At 40.7% G+C, this 15,210-nt stretch overlaps 1 protein-coding gene across 1 annotated transcript in view; it reads right to left on the bottom strand.

Annotated features, from left to right (window-relative positions):
- The window catches only part of LOC102224860 (teneurin-1-like), a 282,296-nt gene that overhangs the window by 169,274 nt on the left and 97,812 nt on the right, over window positions 1–15,210 (bottom strand). The window contains exon 5 of the mRNA XM_023328889.1: window positions 5,760–5,998. Coding sequence (XP_023184657.1) covers window positions 5,760–5,998 — 239 coding nt within the window. The remainder of the gene's footprint in view (window positions 1–5,759; window positions 5,999–15,210) is intronic.

The raw sequence follows: 15,210 nt of genomic DNA, 5'->3' as shown, positions 1-15,210 counted from the left end.
CTAGCTCATTTCCCTTGCGTCAGGAGCTTCCCCCTGTTGCCATAGAAACGGTTATCATTCAAAAACGAATCTTCTTTTCTCGGATACGACCGAGCAAGCGAAGATCGCAATTTAAAAAAAAAAATTTTTAAACAGAAAGACATTAATTGTGAAGGAAAATGCTCCAAATGATTTACTTTTGTTTTTTGTTTTTACATCCCAAATGAGGCCCGAGCGTCCACAGCGGAGTTACAGGTAGCGCCGTCCGTCAGTGGTAATATTCTTCAAGATTACAGATCCAATCTTAATCTGTCCTCTATCTCTCCTTTATATCCTTTAATGCCCCCCCCGCCCCACGCGCGCTCGCCGCCGCGATGCCGGCTCTTCATATCTGATGGCCGTGTTTTGCTTAATAACAAGCTACGACTGCAGGAGGGAGGGGCACTTTGGGGGATAAACAAATTAACAAAGCTATTCACAGCCTTTGCAACACCAGGGGGTATGGGAGGAGTGGAAAGAGGGCAGCAAAGGAAGAAGAAGAAGAAACGAGGACTGCCTTCGCTAATCACTGCAGGGGGCACGCGCTGCAATCACTTAGGCACGGCGTTATCTCAGCAATCACGCATCGTCCTATTGTTGTGTTAATTAGAAACCTTAATATGAGCCATAATATTGTTGCCTCGTTATTTGCCCAGTTACTTTCCCCCCAAATGAATAAAGAGCCCACGTAACTTGACGGAGACGGCACTAAAAGGCTGCAAATAAATCCGAGGAGGAGCGACTCAAAGAGCTGCCCGCGCCAACGTGTTCACAATCGGCTGCAGAAGGCCCGACGGCGACTCCGGCGATGACTCGGTGTTTTGTTGAGGGGCGCGTGAGATCAGTGGCGAGCTCTGTTGCGAGCTCTGTTGCATGCAGGAAGCAGGCGGCGATTGTTGCGAGCGCAAGACAGCTTTGGCCCTACGTCACAAAGAAAACCGGGGAAGAGATCTGCCAAATGTAACAGCTGCGCTAACATGATTTTTACCAAGGGGGGAGAGTGCGGCCAACGCTGAGATGTCTGATTCCAGCTTGGCACAAACTATAAGGGAATATTTTATATTTATATTAAATGTCTGGAGTGCCCAGACTCAGTTAGCAGTCTTTGGAGTGCGAAACTGACAGGAAGTCACTATTTACCCATTTCACTTAAAAACACACACTCACACACACCCGCAAACAAAACTTACATCAATTCTATTATTGCTGTTTAAGGGAAAACATTTCTGACTTACATTAAGCAAAAAAAAGGTGAAAGTTAATTTACCACTACATATTTTAGTGCCAGTAAACAAAGTCCCGAATGTTTGATCATGAATACGTCACAATGCAACCTTTATATTGACTTTTTGGTGAGCATCCATCATAGCACTGCCTGAAAATACGCGTGGACAATAACAGAACAGGTTTTCTTGACAAGAAAAGGCTTAAGTGTAAAAAGTGAACACTTTTTAGGGACACACAAAAAGACGGAGTGAGCATTTTCGCTCCAATAATCATATATGCAGGAAACATGGAGGCGGCTAAAGTTTAGGATGACGACGAAGCTTTCCAAGCTCAAAGACTTGAAACTGACTACGAAAGATGAATTGTCCAAAGTGTCATAAAAACTGGCCAGAAGTTACCATTAAATATTGTTAGTCTTATTCTTATGAAACATTTTGTCAAAATCTAAACAAAAACAGATGAAATAGAGATTTTTTTTTTTAAAGCTGCCACTACTTTAGCATAACTTGGTAGATTTTTGACAGATCCCAATCGCAATTCGTCTCGGAAACTGACTGTCTTGATAAATAATAATAATAATAATTTTAAATCGGTCAGAGATATAACAATTTTAGGCAAAAAAAAGCCAAAAGCTTAAGAGAATGACTATCAATAAAGTGGAGTATTGACATAACGTAAATTAGCATGCTACTCCTGTTGCAACATGGCAGACAAGAGGACTCTACAGAAGAAGCTATTATTTATTTATTAAATATATTTTTTATGCTGTCATAGATTCCTGAAAACTGCTTATTTGTTTTCAATGTAAAACAAAATGAATTGAAAATAAATTAAACATAAAATCTTCTTTCTTTTTTTATAGCGCTAATATATTTAGCATGCAACAACTACCCACCTCAGTGCATGAGGTCAGCCAGATATGCGGCGAATATATTCGGAATAAATTATCAAGCTCTCAAAGCAGAATAAATGATTTTCTTCTGAATTGCATTATGATAATGAGAATAAATCCTCCGCTTAAATTTGATTTAATGAGGGACTGACTTGAAATCAATAAATCCAGGAGAAATCTGAGCGGTTATTTGAGGATGGCGAGGAAAACGCAAAACCACACCGGGGTAAATTCTCTTTCTCCCCTCGCTGTCACCGGCTCCTAGTTAATTCATTAAAGTTGCAGAATCGTTATGTAATGAACCTAATCATGTGGCGGCCTGTGTCCCAACCCCCCCGACAGAGACATTAAGTCTGTGACCAACGTGAATTTCGTTGATTTACAGGCGAACATGTCATCGACGCTCGCCTCCCGTGCGTCTTGGCGCAATCGCCTCGGTGACGTCAACAGGAAGATCAATCACCAGCAAACAGGAGAGGAGCATGACACCAATTAAAAGGTGGTGTCATCTCCAAGTCATCGCTCACACTTCTCGCTAATGCACTAATTACCGGGGCTGGGACATTAATGGAATAGCATGGCTCAGCCTGGGGATTAATCTGCATGGATTCGCCTGGATGTGTGTGATGTCTGTCTGTTATGTGTGTGTGTGTGTGTGTGTGTGTGCGTGTGTGTGTGTGTGTGTGTGTGTGTGCGTGTGCGCGCGTGTGTGTGCGTGTGTGTGTGTGTGTGTGATTAATGCAAACCCCTGCCCGCTCCAGGCCTGACCTTGAGCACCACCACAGGAGGGAAATGAACTGGCAAGGTGAAGAGGTTGGGATACCTGCGGATGGGGCCGCGAAGGGGGGGCCAAACAGCCGAGGTGGAGGGGCCCGATCAAGGTTAAGGAAGACCGGGGAACCGATGTAACGGGAAAGGACCGACTGGCGTGGTGCAGAATACGGCACAGGGTGTGAGTCAGGATGCTTTAGATGTTTAATTTACAGAAGAAATGAAGTTAAGATTTAGGGATATGATGACGTCATATACAATGTTTTATGAAAATATTTGTATAATTTGTATCTTTATATGTTTTTTTTTTCAACTTACAACCATAAACTGGGCATATGTGATGTACCAAAACACAGCAGAGCAATTTTGTAAAGAGGAAGGAAAAGGCGGTTTAAACCAGAGGTTAGACCAACTAGTCGACTTTTAGACCTCTCCATTTTGAGAATAAATCTGTTTAGATTTTTATAAAAACTGCTTCTCAGGTTATTGGTCCTAAGAACACTTGCAAACAGCATCAAGAAGGAGTATTGCTGTGATGACTAGACCTGTCACAATAAACAAAAAATCCCATAATAAATTAAAATGAACTCACAAATTTTATTTTACATGATTTATAGTTGTTGTTGTTTTTCTTTTGCCTCTCTCTTTCAATCAAAAACTGGATGACCAAAGTCTTCAGTCTGGTGCTCTGGCCTCAACTAGCCCAATTTTTGTTTTACAGAGATTTAAAAATTTATTTTATTTGTTGTTTTGATTATTTATTTTGGATACTTAAAATGTCTTCCACTTCCAGTGTTTAATGTTCAGTAGAATTTAAAGTTTATCAACCTATGAGAATGCGTTCCTGTGTTATTATGCCGTTACTTGAAAATTGTCGCAAATCAACAATATCATCATTTCTCAGGATAACTTCTGGAACAATTTATCGTCCAGTAAAATTTGTCATCGTGATGGGATTAGTGATGACAGGACAGAGTAGGAGCTTCTTAAAGAGACAGAGGCCAATTTTGCACCATCAAATTGCAAAGTGAAATTTCTTTTGCTACGTTTTATATATGTAGCATGTTTTATAACAACTGAAGGTAGCATAGTTAATAAATTTTGTTGAAAAAAGGGAACTATGTGCCTGGAAAATACATAATATCCCCTCCGTTAAGCAAATGATCAAGATATCTCAGCCACGTTTTTAATAGTCATTCAGCTCTCCAATATCACTTTAATATTGGATATATTGATTAAATAGAACGTGAAGAATTTGTTTAGCATATATGATTTCATACTAATGCTCCTGAAGGAATCAAAACTAGTGGAAGCAAAAGCCTAAACCATCAGTGCCATGACAGCATTTCAAAGAGATGAATATGAATCCTGAAATTAAACACATAAAGCCATAGTTAAAAAAAAAGAAGAGGTTGTGTCTTGTCGTTATTATGGGTTCGTATTATTTAACCTTCCTTTGGAGCATAATTCTGTCATTTCAAAGACTTCAGAGCTACGTGATCTTTCAAAAAAAACAAAAAAACATCCCTGAACACCTGAATAGGCAACAGGAAGTTCAACACTGAGTTTGACCAAGAGGTTGCATTGTAATATAGAGATTTACGCATTATGCAATGGAGCAAGAAAGAGTTGTTCATTTAGTTTTTAACAGAATTCAAGTAAAAATAACCAGAAAAAAACAAACAGCAAATTCGTACTGAATCTGACCAAGACTGACTGCATCTATGTGCCTGTTACAAATGTTTTGTATTATTAAGTCCCACTTTGTATTATTATGAAAGTTTTAAATAAAAAAAATACATTCATAATGTGTTTTTTCTAATTAAAATAGTAATAAAAGAACATAATGATGTCTTTTAATTCTGTATTGAAATATGTATGTAGTGGTTTCTAGTTGTAAATAATTATGAACACATTTAAGTAACCAGTTTCTTATTGTATTGTGACGCTTTTGGTTCAGCTGTTTCAACTGGACGCTTCAGTGAAACCCTAAATGCTCATCTTTTATTTTGAAATAACCTGTACCCCAGCAACATTACTTCCCAGTAAGCATATTATAACCAAACTTAATTGGTTTTTGTTTCATTCGGTTTGGCAATTAAAGAACAAAATAAAGGGATGTAAAAAAAATAAATAATAATTGCAGCATACTGTATTAATGGCATTTTTCATGCTATGGTTAACAGAAGCAGAACAAAATGACAGGTTTAAGTAATAAGACCAAAAACGAATGAAATTTTTGGTTGCACTGAGTATTAGGTAAATTGCAGCAAAAATATTTAAATATTAATAAAAAAGTGTAAAGTCATGAAGTCGTAGGATGAACGTGGACTGAATAAGATATTAAAAATACACAAGAATGGCATGAATTTAATGAGAAAGTTGTTTGTGTGCTATATGGGCGTTGGGGTGTGTGTATGTGTGTGGGGAAGACAAACATTAAATGAACCTTTGCATGTGTGGGGGCGTGTGTTTGTGTGTGTGTTTGTGTGTAGTCATCACAGGATAATTACTGGTTTTCAGTGCTTTGGTCTGGGACGGCTAATTTGCAATTTAAAGTATTCTACAAGGGGTCACGTTTGGAATACAATACTGCTTGAAAGCAACAGTGGACAAATTTCAGCCGCCTGGCTCTTAACGCATATCGATCGCCCTGTTTTTGTTTATTTCTCTTTGTTTGTTGTCCCTGTATTTCTTCACCAGAAGAAGTCTGAATTAAAATAAAAAAAAAAATAAATTAAACCTTCCCGTTTACGCGATTCTTTCCTGGAGATTTAATGTGCCACGTTACCAGCGGGTTCTCCAACGAACCTCATCATCCAAAAGGTACAACAATTCAGTGGTGACTCACCAATGACATATGTGAGCAGCAGGGCCAGCGTGAGGGTCAGCAGGGAGGCAGACAGGGCTGTGCACTTCCAGTTGCAGCAGCGGTGAGGCTTGTTGAAGGTAAACAGCGGCCTGGTCACGCTGCTGCGAGGGAGCGGCCGTGGCGGTGGGGAGTACACCGTCCCAGAAGTCAGAGGGTATCCCTGCCCCGCGCCTGACAGGAGGGCTGATGAACCTGAGCCCTGCTTGAACAGGAAATGTCTGCAGGGGAGGAAAACACAGAGAAAGAGACTTCACTCTATAGAAGCCAGCGACGTCTCTAAAGGGGTAAATCAGAGGTCTTTTTAGAGTGTCCGAGAACTTAAAAGGGAACATTTTACAGAATAACTTGGGGAGAAAAAGGATCGCGGGAAAAAAACTAATGCTTCTCCCAAACGTAGTCTCTGAAACTTTACATGTACAGGAAGGACTCAAATCCCTTTCAAATCATCTCTTAATCCATTACTTACACGTGTTCTTTGTGTCTTGTGTTGCTCTGAAAGGAGTCAAATTGTTGGGTTGAGGTTGATCAACCAGTATTATCAAGATTGTTTGTGCATGTGCTAACAAAATGACAGCAGTTGAAGACAAAATTACCATTTAAAAGTTACATCTTAAAGGAATAGAGAGAAAAAACCCCCACAGAACTAGAGAGATGAATCCGTTATCTGCCAAGTCTTCAGGCAATGCCTCTTTTGAATTTCCTTTGCTACGGTCCAAACTCTGTTACTGTTGAAGGACTCTTTTTAAATAAAAATAATAACAAATAAGAGTAGGCTGCAGAGGGACAGTATTATTATTTTAAAAAGAAATAATCAAAAGCCTTTCATATAATTCAGTTCTGCAGTTTATGGAAGCTGGTTAGGAAATATCCTCCCAGAGTTCACACCTTCAGTCTGGGAGTTTGAGTCAAAACACCTCGCTCTAGCTGTAGCACCTTCTGGCATCCTGGGTTTGGTGATTGAACAGTATCAACTCGTAAAACAGAATTTATTATTTAGCAACACAAAAAACGGCAGCACCCAGTTCAGGGTTTAAGTATGTAATTAATTACTATGAGTCAAGACTTTTTAATAGTGAAACTCGAGGCTAACCAGCGTTCACAAGTGTAAAGTCGTTTGGTGAAGCACTAAGTACTAAACATTGGGCCTGTTGGACGTGAATGTGAGTGTATTTATCAGAAGTAACAAGCTGAAACTGATGGAAAGCTGTTCAGGTAAGGCGGGTTCTCATCAACTTGCAGATGCAGATCCAGAAACCTTTCATCAAAACAGGGAAATAAAATATTGACGTCGGCCATGCCAGAAGTTGTATTCCCCGGTGGGCTCATAATGGGCTTGCCGGCCTTGGTGGTGAACTTGCTGAATTTTAGAGCTTACATGCAGCAGATAAAAAGTAAGTCTACTCCATTTTTTATTTATTCATTTTTTACATTTCTGTGTCTGTTTTCGCCTTGGTAAAGTGGAGGAAAAGCAGAGAATCACCTGAACTCCGTAAACGCGCCACGCAGCTGCTGCCGCAGCATCTTGTGTGCCATGTTTGCCTTCGGAGCGTTCCAGAATCAGCCCCTGGTCGTCGTGGTAACGGCTCCACAACTGCGATTGGATGGCCACTCTTTGAGGAAGGTGTTCAGCAAGCTGTCAATTAATTACTGTCCTCATCTTGTACGGTAGGAGAATGTTTTTGCATCTTGCGTTCCACAAACTACACGCCACATGGGACCTCCGTCTGCGTCTTCCTAAAGTAGATTACAGTCGGAAGTCGGGAACAGTCACAGTCGCAGTGCAGGTCTATCTAGGACAGCGGTTCAATGCTTCACCAATTACTCTAGCAAGACACAAGCTTCTTTTTTCTCTTTTTTTTTTCTTCCTCAGGTATCGTGTGTCTTATTCGGATTCTATTTATGTAAATCTGGACTCGGTGGAATTAAGTCTCACTCTGAGCTACGCCTGGATGAAACTCATTTAAAGGGCCCTGAAGGCAGGAGATTTTAGTCAAGACCCCTCTGCTCCTGTCTTTTTTTTTTTTTCTTATCCAGACAAAGTTAGGTTCACGCATCAAACAGACAACTGTCTGTCCCAGTTTGCTAATGCACAGCGGTCCGGCCCTGCTAAACCTTAACCTGTCAAATCAGCTGTTCCTAAATGTGCAGAAGTTGGTAATTTGGGGGGAAACTGTTAATATCCCACATGTTGTGCAACACTTGTGTGCTTTTAATCTAACTGCGATTTTTAAAAGGTAAGGAATAGCTCATCAAAAATTTATAAAGGTGGTTGCAATCAACGGGAAGCAGCGGAAGGAAAAAGCAGTGGGATTCCTTTTGCAATTGACTTTATTCTCCCTAATACATTCTGAGACTAGGGGATTTACAACAGTGTTAATACCCAGCAACCTTTCTTTTTTTGAATATTTTGTCACATTGCAAACACAAACTTTAGCGTTATTTTATGTGATACACCAACAGAAACTATCACAACATTGGAAATTACACACGGCTTTATATGCATGCATAGACTTCACAAGTAGGCAAACATGTTCAGCAAACAGAGACGTCTTAGAGTTGTGAATGGAAAGAGTAGGAGCTTCTTAAAGAGACAGAGGCCAATTTCAGAGTGCCAGATTGTAAAGTCAAATTTCTTTTAAATTTGACTTTAAAATTTAAAAGAATTTAAAATTTCTTTAAAAATTAAAAACAAATTCTTTAAAAAAATGTATTCACTTGACTGATTTTCGTAACAAATCAAGGTAACATAATAAAATCAAGGTAACATAATAACTTGATTGTGCAAAAAAAAAAAACACTATGTATGTGCCAGGAAAATGCATAATACCGCCCCTTTACGATCAATGAATACCCCAGATTGGTCAGGGATAAAGGGCAAAAGAGAGGTTCAAAGCAGGGATAAGTTATAAAATAGTATCTTACGTGGTAAACGTCTGACAGAGCACTGCTAACTTCAATTAAAATGTAGTGGTTTGGGACCACTGCAGGTCTACTAAGCATTGGTCTTCAACATAAGTGTAGCAAATGTTCACAGTTTAGGTGGGAGGTTCTATCAGCAAGTCTAATATCAGCTGTGCTTTTCAAAATCTACTTTTATGGAAAGCCATAAAAGTGAGCAGATTGCATCCTACTGTCAGAAGCTGTAAGCCGAAGCAGTTGTTTGTATACATAAAGTGCCATTAGATTTGCTTAAAGGTTGCAAGCAAATTTAATGACCAGGATTTGCTCAGATGTAGTCGCTACAGGACCTCCAACATTATCCAGAAATCAGATTTGGACTGTCCAATGTTAAGTTTCAGAACATCTGGTCTGCATTATAGCATCGCAACAAAATACACTGACGTTTGTTCATGGGAATAGATTCAATTTAATTCAATTAATTTCTAAAATATTTTATATAGGAATGCTTTTTTCCCCCAAGGAACCATGAACCACTGTGCAGGTTTGTTTGGGCAAATTCCCAAGAAAATCTAACTTTTCTGATGACACACCATAAATTTAGCAGTCATAAAATATTAAACCTCCAGCTCTTATTCCGCCCAAGTCCTTCATCCTTTGAGGAACCCCAGATTTAACCAGGGGGCTTCTCTGGCGCAACCTTATGAGCCACCACTGCAATGCAGAGCAGCAATAATATGAAACAGATTGAAATAGCGCTGGCACACACGGATCAATGACTTACCTATTCCCTTTGACACATCAAAGCAACTACTTAAGTTATAAGGCTGTTAGATGACGATGGGGCTCATTTTCATTACGAAATGTCTTAGACAGTAGATGAAGATAGGGGACTGAGCTGAAGGGCAATTAATCTGGGTACCATTTCATCTATATTGTGTTTAGATAATGGAGGGCAGAGGCTCGGCGGTGGCGGATGAGGGAGCACAAGAATGGGTGGGGGAGAGGGAGCATTTTCCAATTTGGAAAAGTGGATCTAGGCAGAGAATTAATAGAAGCGCCAGCTTATTGTGGCCACAACTAGAATGGTTACGTTGGGGGTAAACCGTTGGAATATTTTCTTTTTCTTTTGTTTTTTATGGCTGTGTTTTTATGGTTCCCAATCATTATAACAAATGAAAACAATATTTCTGAGCTCCTTGAATTTCACAGAGAACATGATTGCCCCGGGTTACGGCGAGCTCTCCGGGGGGTTAATGCTGCTTTCGAGTGGGGGGCCACCACGTGCGTTGAGCGCCAGAGTGTAACTTTGTGCGTGCTGTGAAAAGATGAGAGGTCGCGGCGCTGCTCGGTCTCTGAAGGGCCCTCGGAGAACAGGCCATTAAAGCGGGGTCAGGCACCGAGGTGGCAGCAGCATCACCGGACACCGTGTCCTCGTAATAACCAAACTGCAGACACCTCATCGACTCATTTGATCGCATTCAGCCTTGAAGACTCGTCTTATTAAAAAGCTCTGCAGGGTTCTGGTGTGGAGCTTTGATGGTCCATGTTAGGATACGTCTTGGGGAAAGGGAAGCCTCTTTGTTTAGGCTGCTGCTCCTGTGGCCCTGATGAACAAAAGATAATGGCTGGATGGATGTTTGAAAGTGTTTGGTTTAATTTAGTCTGTCCTCATGTAAAATTCAGTACAACAAATGACCTCCAGAAATCACCTAATTAGTAAAAAAGGAGTAAACTGGAGTATAGAGTAATGTCAGTAAAACATATTCACCTCCTTGCACGTTTCACAGTTTTTTTTCTTTTGCAAATCAATCATGAAAAACATTTGGCTTTTTTCGACAAAAAAAAGACAAAACAAACCCCCTCTTATATTCTCAAAGGGAAAACTTATTTCTACAAAATAATGACGACAAAATAAAAATATTTGCCATAAAATAAGTGACTGCACAAATATTTACACCCTTCAGGTCAGTCAAACACCGGACAGGTCTCCATCAGGTTCGCACGATGGACGATGCAGGTTTCCATTCTTCTTTGCAAAACCGTTCAAGCTCTGTCAGGTTGGCTGTAAACAGAGCTTTCCAGGTCAATTCTCTATGAGATTGAGGCCTGGGCTTTGACTGGGCCACACCAGAAGATCCACCTTGTCATCCTCAAACCATTTCTTTGTAGCGATAGCTGGATGCTTTGGGTCATTGTCTTGCTAAAACATAAGTGTTCTCTGACGATCTGTTGCAGATGTATACAACTGTTCTCTAGGATTTTGCCTCCTACCTTTACAAGCCTTCCAGGCTCTGCTGACAAGAACCACCCCAACAGCATGATGCAACAACCACCATGCTGTGGCATCTTGTCTGATGGCCAAAAATCTCATGTTTTGGTTTCATCAGACCAAAGACCTTTGCCCCACGTGCCTTTTGGCAAATTCTTTCTTCAACAACGTCTTTCTCATTGCCACTCACCAGTAAAACATTGATTGGTGAAGAACCAGAGCAACAGCTGTTTGTCTACAGAGTGTCTCTCCCAGCGTAGCCATGGTGACCTGGTGTCCTCTCTCACTCGTCTCCTTCTAGCGTGGTCACTCAGGTTGTGAGGACGTCCTGATCTCATCAGGATTCACACATACTTCATATTCCATCCATTTCTTGCCGATGGTTTTAGCTGAAATCCAGGAACACTCAGTGGCGTAGAGATTTTTTTTGTATCCATCCCCTGACTTAAACTTCTCAATAACTTTTTCTCTGTTTTGCTTGGATTGTTCTTTCGTCTTGGAAGCCAGGAATACTGCACAGGGATACGGGGATTATAGTTTGTACCAGACACACTCACTGAGCCGCAGTGATCCCCATTCCACTCAATGTGAGACTACTTGCACCAACTGGCTGGACCTCTGTTGATTTAACTCAGTCTCTTTAAAGGGAGTAAACATTTGCTCAATCATGTTTTTATTTACGATTCACTCTTTTGTAGAAATCCATTTTCACTTTGACATTAAAGATTTTTTTTTTTGGGGTAAAAACATAAAAAGTGATAAAACATCCAAGGGAGTGAATGCTTCCTATAGGAACCGTAGCTGCTCTGTGAAATCCTCAGAAGTTTGTTGGAGAACAAACAGTGTCATGAAGACCAAGGAACACGGCAGGCGGGTCAGGGAGGAAGTTGGGACGAATTTCAAAGCAGGGTTAGGCTCTAAAAAAACAACACCTCAAACTTGGAGCGTCTCACGGAGCGCTACCTAATCCATCATCCGAGTGTTGGAACAATACGGCACAAGTACAAACCTTACAAGACATTGCTGTCCATTTAATGGAAACACTTAAAACAGAAAAGCAGCCAAGAGGCCTACTGTAACTTTTGAGGAGATGCAGCTCTGCTTGAACACACAATGCCCACTGTGAAATACGGCCGTGGCATTATCAGCTCCGTTGGCAGAAACTGCTGACGGGATACCTATTGGTGGCGCACTGCGCAAATTTAGGATTTATGGAAGAATCGAAAGAGAGGAAGCCATCGTCGAAAGGCGATAAGACACATGCAGTTTTTAACAAATCATAAAAGAGACAAAGTATACGTGGATCAGTTGAGATTGAAATGTTGGTGAAACGGTGAAAACGTGGTGTTTGCATCATGCTGTGGAAATATTATCTATGGAGCAATGAATGAAGCAAGAAAACCTATTAGAGGAATATTTAAAACCAAATTCATTCTTCAAATGGGGATAGTTTAGATCAAAGAACATTCACATGTTACAATGACCCAAAACTCACATCCAACTGGTAGTCTTTGGAAAGACTTGAAGCATTATGTGCACAGACTCCCTTCCTCCAAAACTTACAAAGCTTGAGCTATTTTGGAAAGAAGGATTTTAGTCTCTAGATGTGCAAAGCTAGCTGGGAGAGAGACGTCACAATTAGATCAACGCAGCGTGCCTCGCAAAATTTTTTTATGTGATTAAGCAACTCTGTGTGGTTCTATTGCATAACCCCTCTGGGCCCCACAAAAAACTTAAAGTTCAGGACTTAAAGTTCAAGAAAGTCCAGTGGTTATGCAAACTTTATGAATCCACCAGAGGACGTAAAAGGAAGTAAAGTTTGGAATTGTGAAAAACCGAGAGAAAAAAAAAGAAGAAAAAGAAAATCCCTCCCGTCATGCCGAGTCTGTTCCGGTTTCTGTGTGTGCTGCCTTTCGGTGAGTCTTTAGTGTGGCCCTGTGGCTAAAACAGATAACGTCCATCCCTCACTGTCTGCCTCCTGTCCTTTCTCCACCCAGCCGTTCAGCGCCCGCTGAAGGCTGCGAGTCTGATGTGGGACACAGGAGGCTGCACAGGCAGCCACCGCACACCTCAGGGTCAACGCTAGTTCATCTCTGAAAGGCCAGAGATAAACCCGGGGAAACAAACACACGCTTGCAAACACACACGTGGAAAGAAATGGACAAAAAAAAACAAAAAAAACATGCTGAATGCTAGATTTTTTTTTTATTTAGGCCACTGCAGCAGCCTGTTGTGTGTGTTTTAACGCGCAGCTGAAAGTGGATTAATAAAGCAGGAGAGTAAAAAGATGCATGTAGAACCCCTCTTCTTCTTGTGTGGCGCTTTTTAAAACGGCTTCACGCTTCCTGCTGGATCCCCGTCTTTGATCTTCGCCAGACAATATCTAGGGGCGATGCCCAGGAAAAGCTCTGAGTTCTTATCGGAGGGCAGATTTCCCCTGAGACGAGAAGAAAATGAGAGCTCCTGCTCTCCAGGAGGTCGGCCTCGGCGGGCCCGGCGGCTGTCTCAACCTGGATAAGTGTAAATGGTCCTTGTTTGTGTTGGCGTGGGTGGAGGTCTTTGTTCGCAGAATACAAAGTGTCTGGATTCTGATTTGGCTGTGCACAGTTGCTGTAACGATTGATCGAGCTGCTTGATTTATTTGTATACCTGAAATTTTGACCAGCTTCAGGAAACACTGACATCAGCTTAGTCAGAGAGGCGTCTTGCTGTCATGATCCTGGGCTGCGTAGGGTTCTTTTTAGATTTTATGTTTGTGTGCTTTGATCGCTTTAGATTTACGTTTGTGTTTCTAATCGTTGCTTACCTGGTCTTGCCATGTTTAGTTTCATTATTATTCCTATGAGTTCATTTCTTTGAATTGAGTTTCCTCGTTTATTCTCGTGTTCTGTTTTTTGTGCTTTTACGTTTTGTTCTCTTTAGTGTTATTATTTTAATCTATACCGTCCCGGAGTCCCGGAGTCCCGGTTGTTCTCCAGTGTTTATGCACTGCCTCGGTCCTCGCCCCCTTTCACAGCTGTTTTCTATCTCCTGATTTCCTTCTGATTAGTTCGCCTGGCTCCACTGTCACTTCCTCACACCCGGCCTCAGTATTTAAGCTCCTTGATTTCTTTTTTATTATTGTTCTCCAATGTGTCCATCACGCTGTCCTTTCTGATTTGGTTTCTCCCTGAGTCATTTTTATTGTAAGTGTCTTAATTATTTTATTAAAGTATTCATCTTGCCACAGTCTGTATCTGCTATGGAGTTTTCTTCCAACCACAACCATGTTTATTTTGCAGAACAAAACCAGTTCTAATAAAGAATATTGATTTAAGAATCATGTTGCTGACAATCAAACTGGAGTATTGTAATATTTAATCGCACTAGTCTATATATTTATTCTACACAACAGTTTTATGTAGAATTTAGGTTTTAAGTTTGCTTCCTTACATTAAAGGGGCGGTATTATGTCAAATCAACTTTTTTTGAGCTTGACACCATGTTGTAACATTATTACCTCATCAAAAACAAACCTGGAATGTTTCCTTGATTCTTTAATGCTTGTTTGAGAAGTCATTTAATCTCCCATGGCAACCATGGTTGCTTCGAAATGCCTGGGTCGACCTAGCTCCGCCTTTGAGATACAGCTCCTCCCCTGAGCTCCACTTTCCAAGTTTCCTCCCCACTCAGCTCCTTCAGACTAGCTAACAGCAATTAGCAAACATCGGTTGGAACTGTGCATCTGCTGAACTCGTTATTTGAGCAATATCCCAATGAAATGTTGGTAAAAACAAAAAAAAAAAAACGTTGCTAAAGGGATAATAGAGGAGTGATGTGATGACGTCCTAAAAGCAGAATTTTAGAAAGAAGTTTTTTAAATGACATAGGCCCAATCTAAAGGCACAAAACTACAAGATAAATTTTCCTATAAGTCATATTTTACATATATAAAAACATTTTAACAACTGAAGTTAACAGTTACCTGATTGTGCTATAAAATGTCAATAGGTGTATGGGAAACACATAACAACGTCCCTTTATAGGAAACATTGGGAGAGGAAAGGAAAGGAACAGTCAAGGCCAAATTAGCCACCATTGGGTCATTAACCTTCACCATCTCTGTTCCTCCAAAATAAATCGGATTCCTCAGTTTGCTCCAAAATCATACTGTTGAGTCCTCTTCTGCCCTTGGTGCTGCTGATGGAGAAGTTCTTGACACAGAGGCATTGAAGGAGTGTTGGAATAAACAAACTGGGGGAAATTTCAAGGAGATTAGGC

This window comes from Xiphophorus maculatus, chromosome 23 (genome assembly GCF_002775205.1).
Source record: "Xiphophorus maculatus strain JP 163 A chromosome 23, X_maculatus-5.0-male, whole genome shotgun sequence".
Taxonomy (NCBI): domain Eukaryota; kingdom Metazoa; phylum Chordata; class Actinopteri; order Cyprinodontiformes; family Poeciliidae; genus Xiphophorus; species Xiphophorus maculatus.
This window is presented reverse-complemented; position numbering and strand designations above follow the sequence as displayed.